Raw genomic sequence first — 17,293 nt, forward strand, 5'->3', positions numbered from 1 at the left:
AAGTTGCGTAAAAAAAAAAAAGGTTAATACGAAAAACGTAAAAAAACTGGTCTTTAAGACCATTTTTGAGACATTTTAAAAATGATATACTTATCTTGAGTGATTTATGTACCCATTAGTCGAAAGTGGTGGTTAACTTGCAACATGGCTTTTAAACTGTGTTCCGAAGATAAACGGAGGTCTCACTGGTTTGGAACGACATGAGGGTGAATTATTTATTACATAATTTTGATTATTGGGTGAACTAACCATTTAATCATTGTGAAGCACTCTTGTTCAAAACCCAGACTGCAGAAAGCATTTGTTTTCTTTATTTTATATGATATTGTGAGTGCACACAAATAAAACTAGCCCCTTTACAGTTTAGAATGATTTATTACCTTTATGAGCAAAAATGACTGCATATTACAAGTGCATCTCAATAAACTAGAATGTTGTGGAAAAGTTAATTTATTTCAATAATTAAATTCAAACTGTGAAACTATATAAAATAAATTAAATGCACACTTACTGAAGCATTATAATAATATATAATTTAAGTCGTTTAATAGCTTCAACAAAAAACTTCCATTAAATGAACAAAAAATGCTCCAAACATTTTTTTTTTACATTTTACTTTATAAAAAAAACTAAACAAAATATAATAACTTTTTCATTACATATGAAACTGAACTATTTTAATAGCTGAAACTGAAGTATACGCTATTTTGGGTGGAGAAAGGGGAAAAATATGGGCTAGGGCCTATATTTGAGACCCGTGCAGGGCTCTAATCCACTTCATCCAATGCTGTTTTGTTCTCATCTGTGAGCATGCTCTTGGTATTTAAAGCCATTTAATGTGTAGATGAAAAGTTTAGAAACATTGGACACAACTATTGGGCACCATTGTGCAGCAGCAAGCATTAAATAAAAAAAGAAACCTCAAGGTTGATCTAAGAAAATGTATGGAAATCCATAGGGCCCCATTCTTATATTTTGCCTGGAGCCACCAATTCACTGAAAGGTACACATGACAATAGCAGCTTCTGCCTAATCCCCATTTATCGCTGTTGCGATATAATTTTGATTAATTAATTCATCACCGACGAATATGGGATATCACTTCGATAGACCAATCTACTTTGAGTGTAAACTAAATGAGCCAATGCACATTGGCATTCAATTATTGCATCCAGCTGCCGCTGATCACTGCATGAGTATAAGAAGGCAGCAGGTGCAATGCATACCAGCTTTTCGCTTCGAAGCCAAGCGACAGTATCGTTCTGCTTACCTCAACTGTGACTACAGGGAACTGCGAGTTCAGCATGCTCTGGGAATCTTCGTTCCGGTCGTTCCAGTATCAAGTGGGTTGCACACTTCAGGCAGCACTACCCCCTGTCATGTGGCAAGCGGCCATGTCCCCTGTGTGCCTCAGCACTGAAAGAGCATTTCCTAAAAGAGCAAATTCTCTCTAAAAGAGCTCCACGGGTGTGTCTTTTTAAAGACGACGGATCGTCCTTTTAAGGATACCATTTCACCCGTGCGTTTCTGGGTGCAGTCGTTACCTGGCACCGGGTGATGGTCACGATCACTGCCTCGCGTGTCTGGGCGTTAAGCACGCTTAGTTGGCTTTCATGGATGCCTCATGTTTTCATTGCGAGAAGATGACCATCTCGGAGCTGCGAACCAGGCTCCGCTACCTTCAGGGGGGCGGAGCACCTCTTCCTCTTCCACTATCTGGGGCTCATTCTGGCGGACAGACAAGATCCACTTCCGGTAGTAGCACGGGCGGTTTGAGGGTCACAGTGGTGACAAACCCTGCAGGGAACCAACCCTCTGGGGACCACCACTCCTCTTACACCTCCGATCCAGTGGAGCAACCCACCGAATGCGCTGGCTTTATGGCCGAGTCCCGAGGTGGGTGTGGAAGCGTGGCACTCACCGGGTCCAAGTTACACCGGCCTGTTGCCAAACCCTCACCCCGTGGTCAGATCTTGCATTTCTCCGGGCAGGGGTGCCCCTAGAGCAGATCTCCAGGCATTCTGTGGTTTACACGGATGCCTCCAACACCGGCTGGGGGGCCACGTACAGGCACGTACAGGCATGCAGTCTCATGGGTTTGGACGGGCCCGCAGCTGCAGTGGCACATCAATTGCCTAGAGTTGCTAGCAGTACATCTTGCCTTGAACCGTCTCAAAGGTCTCTTACGTGGCAAGCATGTGCTGGTCTGAACGGACAACACTGCGATCATTGCGTACATCAACCGACAAGGTGGTATGCGCTCCCGTCGCATGTCACAACTCGCTCGCCACCTCCTCCTTTGGAGTCAGAAGGTTCTGAGGTCTCTTCATGTCATTAACATTCCAGGCCTGCTCAATCGTACAGCCGACGAGCTGTCTTGAGCAATGCTCCCGGGAGAATGGCGACTCCATCCCCTGACGGTCCAGCTGATTTTGAGACGGTTCGGAGCTGCTCAGGTAGACCTGTTTGCTTCTCCAGAGACCTCTCTAAGCAGAGGATGGCCCACTGGATTGTGGATGCCATAACCCTGGCTTATCAGGCTCAGGGTGTGCCCTGCCCGTTCAGGTTACGAGCTCATTCAACTAGAAGTGTTGCATCCTCCTGGGCACTGGCTCGTGGTGCCTCACTGACAGATATTTGTAGAGCTGCAGGCTGGGCGACCCCTAACATGTTTGCTAGGTTCTATAGCCTTCGTGTAGAGCCAGTATCCTCCTGTGTTCTCACTTCAAACGGATAGTGGCACTGAGAGGCCCGGTTAGTGTCGTCTTGCTTAAACTGCTCCAGAGTGTCCATACTGTAGACCCTGTTGAGATCCTCCATCACCCTAAGCAGCTGGATGCAGCAGAACGTCCGGCGCCAGACCTTCATTATGTATCCGTGTGAACCATGGAAGGATGGGTTCCATATTGAGACCTAAGCGGTACTCGTATGTGTATAGTCCACGGTATAGCCTTAGAGCCTGTGTTTCCCCGGCAGACTTCTGCCTTCCCAAGAGGGTTTTTAATCACCTCAAATTTCTCTGTATACTCCAAAACGGATGCTATATGTGTATTAGACCTCCTTCGGGAGGGATTGGGCCTCCGCAGCATCCTGGTTCCAAGCAGAATGGGTACGTTTTCCCAGTGTTATCCAATCTCACCAAGTGAGGTAGTGCTTTGACAACGGTGAGGGGAGCTACTTGTTCTGAGCCCCGGCCTATACCTGATAGGGGCGCAGGCGGCTCGCACAGGGCACTGGAAGAGGTAGCACCCATGGTGCTTTGATAGGGATCCCACATTCAACGTGGCGTTGAGAGTGACCGACTGAAAGGGAATGTCTCAGTTACGTTTGGTTACCCTCGTTCCCTGAAGGAGGGAACAGAGACGTCACGTCCCGTCGCCATGATTGCTATACCACCGCTGAGCTACCAGGTCCCCGGCTCGGCTCCTCAATGAAAACCTGGTATGCATTGCACCTGCTGCCTTCTTCTTATACTCACGCAGTGATCAGCGGCAATAATTGCATGCCAATGTGCATTGGCTCATTTAGTTTACACTCAAAGTAGATTGGTCTATCGAAGCGATATCCCATATTTGTCGGTCATTGACGTGGCGTCTCCGTTCCCTCCTTCAGGGAACGAGGGTTACCATACGTACCCGAGGCGTTCCTCTTTACAGACTGAGGTCAAATGGTCAAATATTATTTACATATTTAGTAATACAAATCAGCGCAATAGCTTTCCAGTATGTGCACCACTGAGTGGCGTCTACTTCCCATTCAGAGTTCCCGTTTTTTATAAAGTTTCGTTCATTTTTATTGAAGCAAATGTAATTCCATACTGCTCTACACATTTTGTATGTTTCTCTTATTGCTTCAGATGTTTGTTCTATTTGAACGTAAGTTAATGTATATGTTCCATTCAAAGGAATTTAAATTGTATTTATTTACAGAGGTATATACTGTCAATGTCTGAAGACGTTGCACAGTGCAAATCCATGAATGAATGTTCCAAAGTGAGGTAAACTTCAACAGATTTCCCCTGCTCAGGAAGTAAGTAGGAAGCAATCAACACCATGTAGGGACCATGTCAATGGGAACACAGTTCATGCACGGAGCTCACTTCTAACGAACTGTGCAGAGCTGGGGGGCACGAAGCCTGGAATTGAAAACCACAGGTGTAGAGTAGAGCTTGTTGTTTGCCGTTTCTCCCAACTGGATGCAACAAATGGCTCGTTTGTAATGTGTTTTGTCTCGCCTATGTTCTGACCTTGACACGCATCACAGTATGAAAAGGGGAAAAAAATTATATATATATATATATATATATATATATATATATATATATATATATATATATATATATATACAGTATTGTTCAAAATAATAGCAGTACAATGTGACTAACCAGAATAATCAAGGTTTTTCGTATATTTTTTTCTTGTTACGTGGCAAACAAGTTACCAGTAGGTTCAGTAGATTCTCAGAAAACAAATGAGACCCAGCATTCATGATATGCACGCTCTTAAGGCTGTGCAATTGGGCAATTAGTTGAATTAGTTGAAAGGGGTGTGTTAAAAAAAATAGCAGTGTGGCATTCAATCACTGAGGTCATCAATTTTGTGAAGAAACAGGTGTGAATCAGGTGGCCCCTATTTAAGGATGAAGCCAACACTTGTTGAACATGCATTTGAAAGCTGAGGAAAATGGGTCGTTCAAGACATTGTTCAGAAGAACAGTGTACTTTGATTAAAAAGTTGATTAGAGAGGGGAAAACCTATAAAGAGGTGCAAAAAATGATAGGCTGTTCAGCTAAAATGATCTCCAATGCCTTAAAATGGAGAGCAAAACCAGAGAGACGTGGAAGAAAACGGAAGACAACCATCAAAATGGATAGAAGAATAACCAGAATGGCAAAGGCTCAGCCAATGATCACCTCCAGGATGATCAAAGACAGTCTGGAGTTACCTGTAAGTACTGTGACAGTTAGAAGACGTCTGTGTGAAGCTAATCTATTTTCAAGAATCCCCCGCAAAGTCCCTCTGTTAAAAAAAAGGCATGTGCAGAAGAGGTTACAATTTGCCAAAGAACACATCAACTGGCCTAAAGAGAAATGGAGGAACATTTTGTGGACTGATGAGAGTAACATTGTTCTTTTTGGGTCCAAGGGCCACAGGCAGTTTGTGAGACGACCCCCAAACTCTGAATTCAAGCCACAGTACACAGTGAAGACAGTGAAGCATGGAGGTGCAAGCATCATGATATGGGCATGTTTCTCCTACTATGGTGTTGGGCCTATTTATCGCATACCAGGGATCATGGATCAGTTTGCATATGTTAAAATACTTGAAGAGGTCATGTTGCCCTATGCTGAAGAGGACATGCCCTTGAAATGGTTGTTTCAACAAGACAATGACCCAAAACACACTAGTAAACGGGCAAAGTCTTGGTTCCAAACCAACAAAATTAATGTTATGGAGTGGCCAGCCCAATCTCCAGACCTTAATCCAATTGAGAACTTGTGGGGTGATATGAAAAATGCTGTTTCTGAAGCAAAACCAAGAAATGTGAATGAATTGTGGAATGTTGTTAAAGAATCATGGAGTGGAATAACAGCTGAGAGGTGCCACAAGTTGGTTGACTCCATGCCACACAGATGTCAAGCAGTTTTAAAAAACTGTGGTCATACAACTAAATATTAGTTTAGTGATTCACAGGATTGCTAAATCCCAGAAAAAAAAAATGTTTGTACAAAATAGTTTTGAGTTTGTACAGTCAAAGGTAGACACTGCTATTTTTTTGAACACACCCCTTTCAACTAATTGCCCAATTGCACAGCCTTAAGAGCGTGCATATCATGAATGCTGGGTCTTGTTTGTTTTCTGACAATCTACTGAACCTACTGGTAACTTGTTTGCCACGTAGCAATAAAAAATATACTAAAAACCTTGATTATTCTGGTTAGTCACATTGTACTGCTATTATTTTGAACAATACTGTATATATATATATATATATAATATATTAGGGGTGTAACGGTTCACAAAATTCACTGTTCGGTTCGATATGATACACTGATGTCACGGTTCAGTTCAGTACGGTTCGGTGTGTTTTAAATACAGCAAAATGTAAAAACATCTCAACTTTTCAGAATGCTGCAAGCGCACCGTGGGTCATGTGCAGAGATGTATAGTAACGAAGTAGAACTACTTCACTACTGTACTTAAGTACTAAAAGGCGGTATCTGTACTTTACTGGAGTATTATTTTTTTCTCCTACTTCCACTTTTACTTCGGTACATATTTTCGCTGAGTTTAATACTTTTACTCCGATATTTTTTTATGTGCTGCATCGTTACTCGTTACAATTATAATAATGTTACGAATCATTCCATTACAAACCACTGCCAGAAATCACACATGCGCAGTATCATCAGCTTCTCGGTTCACGAATCAGACTCGTCTGACAGAAACGGCTCTTCACTCGTGAACGAGTCAGTCGTTCGTTATCTGGCTCGGCTCGGTGTTCATCACAGCAGTTCAGTCAATGTACTGTTTGAGTAAATGAATTACTCCTGGATATTGGTTTGTTTTAACTCTGAGGGAGTGTCAGACACATTAAACAAGTTAACAGCTTAATTCATCTGTGGATTAATGCGTATTGGAGACGCGAACCGTTTAAAACGATTCAGTTCGATTTGGTGGACTGTTTCAAAAAGATCCGGTTACATCGAATGATTCGTTCGCGAACCAGATATCACAAACTGCTTTGTTTTTAACTGTCTTACAACAGACACGGAAGAGAAGACAATGCTGAATAAAGTCGTAGTTTTTGCTATTTTTGGACCAAAATGTATTTTCGATGCTTCAAAAAATTCTAAATGACCCTCTGATGTCTTATGGGTTTGAAACAACATGAGGGTAAGTTATTAATGACAGAATTTTGCAAATTGGGCTAACTAACCCTAGTAACTGTTTTTTGTTTACAAGAAGTTACAGTCAAAGGAATTGTGATTGTCCTTTAGGTTAATCATTTGAAATAGTAAAAACAATATTTTCAAACTTTTGACTACTTTCTTTAATAGCTACATAACACAATACTTCTACTTTTACTTTCAGTACTTGAGTAGTAAATTTTAAAATAGACTACTTGCAATACTTAAGTACAAAAAATGTTGAATACTTTAGTACTTCTACTTAAGTGTGGTGCTTAAAGAGCACTTCTACTTCTACTCAAGTCACTTTTTTGATAGAGCACTTGTACTTTTACTCAAGTATGGGTCTCTAGTACTTTATACATCTCTGGTCATGTGACAAGAACTAACCAATCAGCTTCATCCTTTCCCATAACAACGTTGAAAGCTCAGCCAAGATGAAGGAACAGCTGATCATAGTTGTATATGGATTGCAATTTTGAAATAAATTTAGTAGCAGACCTACTGCAAGCGATTTTAAGAGCTGCAAATCCATTTATCCTTTGCTGAAATTTCCGCGTCTTCATGGAGAGAGCACGTCATTGTTGCTTAGCAAAGGCAGTCGCCTCAGGGGCGCTTCTGCCCGAGCGCTTTGGAAAGGAGGAGAAAGACGCGCCCTGTAAGCTATAATGGTGATGATAGAATGAATGGTAAATAGTAAGATATCTGCGGCTATAACGTAAATGTAATGTAAATGTAGTCTTTTGCCCTGTTTGAGTCAGTTGGAAATGTCTGTCTAAATGCTGCGGGATAGTTTGTTGCATGTATGTTTCTCATTTTTTTCGTCTTTTCCCAGATACTGACACACTAAGGTGATGTCGGCGTAAATGAGTTGACATGTTTCAAGTATTCCCGCTGGTGTTTTTTTTTTTTTTTTTGTATTCCCGCTGGTGTACCCTTGTCATGTAGCAGATGCGACATACCGTTGTTTTTTTTATCCACCACTCTCTTGCCATCACCGTGGCTTACAGGGAATCCAAAGTGCACCCAAACACCAGACCTGTTGGTTATTGGAGGCTCTTCTAGTTCTGGTCTGTTAAACGCATTGGCTATTTTGCAACGAGCCTTCAGCGCGTAGTGAGTGAGCGAGCGCCTGACTGAGTAGCCTAACATAAACATATAAGTTGGTGTTTTTTTTTTCTTCGGGGGTGTCAGGGGCATTGCCTGTTATGCCGTTTGGGTTATTGGACTACCTTGTTGAACGCATATCATTATATTTCACTTTTCTTTTTCTTTTTTCAAATATAATTAATCAGTCCGATGAACCGCTCGGTACATAATGCGTACCACGTACCGAACCGAATGCCTCGTACTGAACGTTTCAATACGAATACGCGTATCGTTACACCCCTAATATATATATATATATATATATATATATATATATATATATATATATATATATATATATATATATATATATATATATATATATAATTAAATATATATATAAATTGTTTAAACTCACCCTTCATAACCAGGTGTCCACAAACTTACATTTCCCCATTTCGGAGTCTGTTTTGTGACATTTTGAGGGTGAACTATACATCACCTAACCGCGTTTGTCACAAAATACATGACTTCAACCGTACAAGCCTCGAGGCTTGAACAAAATGTAATACCTCATAAAATCTGAACCTCATAAAAACTTCAAGTTTATACTTTTTAATACTTTTGAAGTCCCTGCAGACACACAGTTACATTACGAGCTCAATATTTTATAAAATGTTTAAATAATTACATTATGGATATTTTATTATAATAATAATGTAATAAATTACATCATGTGCAGTTATTACATTATGAATTGCTTCAGGGTTATTTATTCCCACCTTTTGTTAACTGTCAAAGCTATTTTATGATTAATTTTATGGAGTTCAGCCATCCAACTACTAAAAAATTATGTGACCAGCTCTGGTCAGGTGTGAATACTTCTCACAACATTAAAGCCACTGTCTATTCTTGGCCTTAATAAACATTGTTACTTTTACTTAGGTAAATGGATGACACATTTTACCTCTTTCTACTCACATCCAAGTCTGCAGAAAAAAACTGCCAAATGGAGTACAGCAAAATTCACGCATAATCAGGGGTACCTTAAAATAACCAGAGGCACAGCATTACATCAACCCCTGCCCCCCTCCCTAGATTGTTATTATTTGTTTAATTTTATTTACTTTTTTTTTTTTTTCAAAGCAAATGCAGAATTTTCAAAGTCCACCAAATATATTTTTAATGATCTGGAAAATTATTGCACAAATTTCACCATGGCACATTTTAATAGTACAAAATGTATAAATATGAATAGTTCTCAGGATCAGAAAGCAGATTGTCAAGCAGGCAGGTGTATTCTCTTTAGACCTGCATTTATAAAACAAGGAATTGACAATTGTTAATATCATTGAGATGATGGAACATCAACTAAAAATGACCAATATGGTTCTTAAAACACAAATCATGACTTACCTTTTATATTTCTGAGGTGTGCCAGTGTTTTCTCCTGTTACATAATAAGTGTTGAATGTGAAGCTGAATATTTTCATAAAATATATTAGTATAATGTAGGTTAAACTACTTACTGATGATAGTGACTCCAGTCACCCCAAACATTTTTTGTTAGTGGGTCCTGTGCTCTGACGCAGAATGTATATGTTTTTTTGTATTTCACATTGTAATTTGTCTGGTTGGTTTCATTTTTCTGTTTTAAGAAATTAACATATTTAATATTCTGATGTTAGTATATAACAACAACAAAACATAAGATAAAAAGCATTAAAAATGTTGCCTTACTCCGACACGACTTCCTTTGTAGTCACAGCTGTGATTGTTGGGAACCACTTTCACTTCATAGGAGAGGGGAAAGAAACTGCAGGGCAAACTCCACGTTTCAGGGGGGTCCCACTCAAATACATCGTCTTGGATCTTGGTGATACTAACTTTATCTGGCTTAACTGAGGGATTGAAATAACAGTTTAAAAGAAATTTAGTACAGTGGGGCTGGGACCAACAAGGGGGGATAAAAATGATTTAAAATTGATGGTCTGAGCTTGAAATTGATTGATTGATTTATGTATGTAATTTCGAACTTACATTTTTAATTAAATCTTCTGAAATCCTTAAATGGAATTATTTTCATTTTAATTATAATTATTTTAGATATTTATTTAGACATTTACTTTTAGTTATTTTAGTTAAATTAGGAATGTCTAAATACTGAAATAAGCTGTGAAAATAAAACTATGGGGCTAGTGGGCTTTTGAATATTTTTGAGGAAATGGGGGGCTTTGGGGTTAAAGTAGTTCAGAACCAGTGTTCTACTATCATTTAACTGGTACTAAAAAAAAAAAATGTGTCAGTTCTTTTACATTTTTTAGAAGCAACTTGTTCATACCCTTGTGAAAAAGAAGAGACTGCAGTAATGTCAAAATAAACTTGTCCATTTTAAGCACTTATTTTGATGTAACTGACATACTAAAGCACATGTAAAGTATAAATTTAGGCCTAAATGTAGTGTGTTGTTTAATTTTACCTTTGAACTTATATTTGTAGTATATTTTAAATGTACTATATTGAAACTTCATTACGAATGTGTAATTACAATATATTTAAACATATGACATACAAGTTTCAACAGAAATGGCATTTAAGTATATGTTAGTTTACCATAATTCTCATCAGTACATTTAGCAGTACACTTTAACAATATTTATTATGAATTATGAAATTACAAATAAAATGCACTTAAAGTTTACTCAACTTGGTAATTGTAAATAACATGCAACTCTCTGAAAACATTACATTCAGTTCACACTTCTGTAAGGAATAATTGTGAAGCGGAAGCTACCTCTGTGCATCTCTAAACAGTCTTCTGCTGAAGCATCTCTAAACAGCGCTGTTATTACCTCGCTAGTGAGAAATATCATGTGTAGCCTTTAAGTTGCTACACTAAATAGGCTTAGTGATAAAATTGTCAGGGCAGCACTGACAACACATTTTTGTGCAAACTGCGTGACTGTTATTACTGTTAACTATGCAAAGTGATATGGAACTGCAATGCAGTCAAGAGAGCTGCACGGAACTACGTTCACCGTTCGTTTCCCAGAAGATAATTGCACACCTCAGAATGTTCGTCAGCCAATCAGATTCAAGCATTAAACAGCCCCATAATATAAATTATTTTAATATATATTATTTCTGTTTTTGTTTTTTGTTTTTTAAGTATATGCTGAAGTGTAGCCTATTTAATTTTTACTAGAGAATTTACACACAGGCTAATGCAGGGGTTATTATGCAGGGATGTGCATTGCATGTAGCAACCACCCTGGGGGGAACACAAAACTTTTACCAATGTCATGGATGAGGAAAGTCTTGTGGTGCTCCTCCAGCCTATACAGATTTCTGACAAACAGCGTGAGGTTGATGCTTCTAGATTCCTCGGAGTAAGGACAGTAATCCTGGTCAATACAAGTCAGCCCAGATATATCAGTGTCCAGAGTGCAGTTGATGAGACTAGAATTTCTGTATAAAAACAAGGCCAGTTCTGCATTCATTTTCTGTTTTAACATAAGCCTAATTAAATTGATTGCTTAGGCCTATACTTAATTAATCCAGAATAAAAATAATCATAAATCATTACCGGATTGCCGTGAAATATACCACAGATCTTTGATTCCGATTCTGATGCCATTTCCAAGAGCAATGAAATTGTCCATCATAGTTTCTTGCAGTGCAAGAAATGAATTCTAGGCAGAGAAAAACTAATTTATATAATAGTTTCATTTAAGATTAATAGACACAATGAGAAAAAATGCTAATACTTCACATTCATATTTAAAATTACACAAGACATATGAAAATATAATGTGTTACAGTAGCAATAAGAAAAAAAGTAGGCTTGTGAGTGAATATTAATGAGTGAATCTCTGAATCCTTGGCTCATTTACAGATCCATTAATAATTAAGCAAAACAACACTGGTGAAATAAATATATCTTAATAAATATCACAATATTTCCCCTGGTACTTAATCACAGTATACAGTATTAAGATCTTTAGATAAAAATATTATGTTTAAATATACACATGATGCATTAGCTAATTAAATATTAAGTTATATGCACTTACATTGCATATATCCATAACCGAAATATGAACATTGTATAGAGTTAGCTTAAAAATTGTTTCATCAATAAATTAAATAATTTTACAAAAATCTCTTTTTATCATTGCATAAATCAGAAAATCCTGCTAACACTCATTTAAAAAAGGTATATAAATTAGGCAATAATATATTTATAGACCCCTCATTAAAAACCTTCAGAATATACAGTGATACAACGGCAAAGTTTTCCAAAGTTGGAAAATTTGGTGTTAAAGCAGACATTTCTGGCACAGAACTTGAGAAAAAAACTCATATTGCACAAGGGGGAAAACAATCTATGAAAAGCCTACGAAGGTTCTATAAATGCAAATAGATAGTGTAATAAAATTAGTTTGGATGTTTTCTTCCCGGTAGAAAACTTTATTCAAGCTAAAATCTCAGACTTGAAAAAAGCATGAAAATAAAATAAATTAAAATGTTTTGCCTATAGTGACTCTGTGATTCATTAACTACAAATATTCTTACTTGGTTTCTTTTGGAAAAATGTTCATTGATGGAACTGTAAAATTTTCCAAAATGCAAATGTTTAGTACAATTGTCTTAAATGTAATATTAAAGTAAAATATATAGACAGGGCTTGACATTAACACCAGCTGATGAACCTTTTTCACAGACTGTGATGACACATCCTAATCGTTGTCACCATCAAAACGTATATATTTTTATTAAAAGTCCTATTATGCTTTTTATCTTTTTCAACTTTAGTTAGTCTGTAATGTTGTTGTTTGAGCATTAAAAAGATCTGCGAAGTTACAAAGCTCAAAGTCCACTTCAAAAGGACATATTTTATTTAACAGAAATCACTTTTCAAAAACTACAATGAATGACTCGTTTTGACTACAATGCATATTTGACTAATGGGAGGAGAACTGTTTGAGCTGCACTGGAAAAGGCACCGAGTGTTATCACTATGTCGGAGAAATGCTAGCTTTCTCAAGGCAGCATCTGGGTTTAAATCACGCTCAAATTGATTTAATTTTGATGCAGTATTTACCAAAGAGTATGTCAGCGTAAGTTCTTTGTTTACACTAAAGCGCACAGGTGGCGATGGTAAGGAGCATGACATTTCCTGAGCGGGCGCAGAGTGCTGCCAATCACAAAACACACTGGCCCAGCTAACCAATCACATAAAATTTTGTATTTCAGAAGGCGGGCCTCCATTTGATACAGGAAATATTCAAGCCGTTCATGCCAGACTGAGGAGAGAGGTGTTGTTATAATGTAAGAAATTAAAAATAATGGTTTTTTTTATTTATTTTTTTGAACAACCTAGTATTTTTCTAGTACACACCCAAAACAAAATCAAGACTTTGTAAAAGAGAATATTACGATCCTTTAAAAAAATTCAATTTATAACAATATACTTTGTATTACTTTTGTATGAAATCACAAAAAAAATTGTTAACATTGCTGTGAGGGTGTTTCTAATAGAGCGGCTGTCGGAGTTACAATAAATTTGACATTGTTCTCTCTGTTTTGCTATTGGAACAAATAGGAACACAAAAAATATATATTTGTGTTATCTCCCTTTCACCGCTATAGGTTGCCTAGTCTCATGTAGTTATACCTTCAGACTGATGGCTGAAGGTCTGTAATCCATGGCAGCTTTCATAGGCCAAGGCTCGCCCATGTGGATGTTTGACCGACATGTTTCGATCAGCATCACGTTTCTGGTGTGAAAGTGTCTCCACAATTACAAACCAGTGTGTAAAACTTCCGGACATATTATAAAGATTCTATGTCACGAACTTTAAATATTTTAAATACTTTTTGAGAATGCAGCATTTACTTTGATCCTGATAAGCGCTTGTTGTCACAGTTAATCACGTTATCATGACTGCTTTCTTCTTTCTTGAGGGAAATGCAAAATGCCTTGAGGTGTTTTTTTTTTTGTTTTTTTTATGCCTTGAGCTTGCATACTAGTGACTGATCAATAAGCCCCCATGGAGAAGTGAATCTACCTAGGGTAAATTTAAGCATGCCTTATTAAGCTTTAATATCTTTTAATGTAATTTCCAAACAACAAAATTGTGGCCAGTGAAAATGTTAAGTGGCCAGTGAATTTGTAAAACCACAATACAACAAGCAGTTAATGTCAATCCCTGTACATAGCTAATAAGAATCCATCTCACATACATTTAGATATATATTTCTTTTTTTGTTTTCTTTTTTTAATGGGGCTATATTTTAGCACTTGATGTTTTGTTAAAGATTTATTTTATTGTGAATTTCCATTTAGTAAAATGATCTGCAGTAAAATTGCCTTCATTTGAAGTTACTTGTGGCTGAGTATGGTGACCCATACTCGGAATTTGTGCTCTGCATTTATCACATCAAAGTGCACACACACACTGTGAACACAAATCCGAAGCAGTGGGGTTTTGTTGCCTTGCTCGTTACAAATCTGACTCTACCTGATAACTATTAGGCCATGCACGCCCCAAAAAAGGTAAAATAATTTTACTACATTTTGTACAGTTATGTCAACAAATACTGTTCAACTATACTTTGGGACCAGAAAAAAAGTTTACACTTGTATTCTAACATGAATTCTATAGTAAGTGTGACCATAATACATACCTCTGTCACTAGATTCTATAAGAACTCCTCCTTTAGGAAACTCAACTGGATGGACTAGTAGGAGTGTGTAATTCAGAAGTTCTCTGTTTGGTCTGTGACATGTGAAGTTTCCCCCACGCAGCCCATCTATCATAACAGTGATGTGGTTTCCTGTCTCAGAGATGCTCTCCCCATCCATCTCCCAGCAAATTTGATCTCCTTTATATTGCTCTCCACAATGCAGCGATACCTCAATGCTGGACAGATCGGATACCTCCAAAGCCACAACTATAACAGTAAAGCTTATTTATGAGATGCACTTGATTTGATAGCACAGTAAGTAAATAATATCTTATACAACAAGACATATTTTCATTCACCTAGAATGCATTAAATTCCTCAAAAGTGACAGTAAAGACATATATACAAAATAGTTATATTTCAAATAAATGCTGTTCTTTTAAACTTTCTATTCATGATGGAATCCTGAAGAGAAAAAAAAAATCCTTCCTGAAAATACACAGGACTAAATCCTGTGCATTTCTTTTATAATATGTGGAGTTCACGGTTTAATTTCCTGGTTTAGCCAAGTGGGAATGGCCTTCAAAGGAAGCGCAAACTGGAAGGGATTCACTAATTTGAGCCAGTAATGGAAATGTTTGTGCAAAGTCTTCATTTTATCCATCCTCTTTTTTCTATTCATTGATTTGTTTTAAATCCAGCCTCAGTTGTTGTAAGATTTAGTGCAATCTTAGACATGTTTTTATTACTCTATTGTTCTTAAACACTATGTTTTAACACATTTTGCACACCTACTTTTGAAATAAGCATATTGCATGCCGACTTTGTATACAGAGAGGTTTTCCTTGTTACTGGTTGGTTCAACCAAACTTTTAAGCTACACAACTTTATTTCAGCACTTGTTATAATTAATAATAATAATAACAATTTACAAAATCATTGATATTAGCATTATTTCTGAAGGATCATGAAACCTTGAAGATTGGAGTAAAAATCCAGCTTCACTATCACATGAATAATTTACTTTAAACAGAATTATACAGTATATTGTCTTTACTGTCAGTTTCCTGCATATATATATATATATATATATATATATATATATATATATATATATATATATATATATATATATATATATACACACACACACACACACACACACACACACACACATATACACATATGTGTGCGTGTATATGTGTGTGTGTGTGTGTGTTTTAAAACATCAGTTACAGATGACAATAAAAGGGATAGTCACCATTTGGCTTGATGGTCCTAAGTGAAGTGCTGCCTGCCAACTGAAGGACCGCTTGAAGAATAACAAAGATAGGCTTGTTCATCTAAATTAAAATAAAAATGGTGATATGAACAACTGTTATTAAATAAACTAAATGATAGGAAATATTAACTATATAGAAATATTAAATAAACAGTGATTATATGATATATATGATATGATATATATATATATATATATATATATATATATACCACACACTATACTATTTGTGATAAACACTTTCTCTTGAATCTTACCTTGAGACCTTGTGGTGACTCTCTCCTCTTCCCTTTTACTGAAGTAGTATTGAACCTGAGCAACATTTATATATGTATATTACAGAAGTGTGAATTTCCAGCAAGCAGAAGTATGAAGTTCTAAACAAAGGGACATGGAAACAAATGTGTAGCCAGTTTTCATTTGGGATTTCCATGAGCTGTGTTAGGGGCTTTAACAAGAACAATTGTGCATAAGAATGTACAGGTCATCCCTCACAATTAAATCATTTTCTCTGAGTGAAATATATATATTGGTAGTTTTACATATATACAAATATATATATATATATATATATATATATATATATATATATATATATATATATATATATATATATATATATATTTTTTTTTTTTTTTTTTTGCACTTTTGTTTTCAGTTTTATTTTATCAAACACACACACACACACACACACACACACACACACACACATATATATATATATATAGTGACTTTACATTGAAATATATTATTATATTTAATATATTACTTAAATATTTTAAATATAATGTATTCCTGTTATACAACGCTGAATTTTCATCAGCCATTCCTCCAGTATATATATATATATATATATATATATATATATATATATATATATATATATATATATATATATATATATATATATATATATATGTTTAAAAAAAAAAACCTGTGCTACTTTTTTCAGGATCCTTTCATGAATAAATAAATGCACTACCAGAACATTTTTCTTTTTTTATTAATTTTTTGATTCATAAAGGATGTGTTAGAATGATAATTCTAACATTTTTTTAAATAAATGCTGTTCTTTAAAAAATTTTTATTCATCAACTATTCCTTAGAAAAGCAATTCAATAATAAACTGGCATATTAGATTGATTTCCGAAGGATCCTGAAGAATGGAGTAATGGCTGATGAAAATCTAGCTTTGCATCACAGGAATGAATTATATTTTGAAGTGTATTAAATCATAAAAGCATTATTTTAAATTCAAAAATTTTGGTGGTAGTGGCACTTGTAGATTATGCCACAATCACTGTCCTAGTATGAGTTAAACA

At 36.4% G+C, this 17,293-nt stretch overlaps 1 protein-coding gene across 1 annotated transcript; it reads right to left on the bottom strand.

Annotated features, from left to right (window-relative positions):
• Positions 1-9,170: 9,170 nt before the first annotated feature.
• On the bottom strand, positions 9,171-16,396 carry LOC113070054 (interleukin-12 subunit beta). The gene is made up of 9 exons (XM_026243213.1): positions 16,229-16,396; positions 15,951-16,032; positions 14,690-14,956; positions 11,586-11,691; positions 11,295-11,467; positions 9,740-9,900; positions 9,529-9,647; positions 9,416-9,449; positions 9,171-9,310 (listed from the first exon to the last, which is right to left on the bottom strand). Exons 1-8 carry the CDS (start codon positions 16,292-16,294, stop codon positions 9,419-9,421), a joined length of 1,005 nt encoding a protein of 334 aa, XP_026098998.1. The 5' UTR covers positions 16,295-16,396; the 3' UTR covers positions 9,171-9,310; positions 9,416-9,418.
• Positions 16,397-17,293: the final 897 nt, after the last annotated feature.

Source organism: Carassius auratus, unplaced genomic scaffold (assembly GCF_003368295.1).
Source record: "Carassius auratus strain Wakin unplaced genomic scaffold, ASM336829v1 scaf_tig00002951, whole genome shotgun sequence".
NCBI lineage: Eukaryota > Metazoa > Chordata > Actinopteri > Cypriniformes > Cyprinidae > Carassius > Carassius auratus.

Bases quoted from the DNA above. Each gene is read 5' to 3' on its own strand.
- LOC113070054 (XM_026243213.1), bottom strand. From the start codon at position 16,294: ATGTTGCTCAGGTTCAATACTACTTCAGTAAAAGGGAAGAGGAGAGAG. The intron at 11,468-11,585 runs GTAATGATTTAT...GTTTTTATACAG, and splicing joins GTATATTTCACGGCAATCCG to AAATTCTAGTCTCATCAACT. The intron at 9,450-9,528 runs GTAAGTAGTTTA...ATTATGTAACAG, and splicing joins GACTGGAGTCACTATCATCA to GAGAAAACACTGGCACACCT.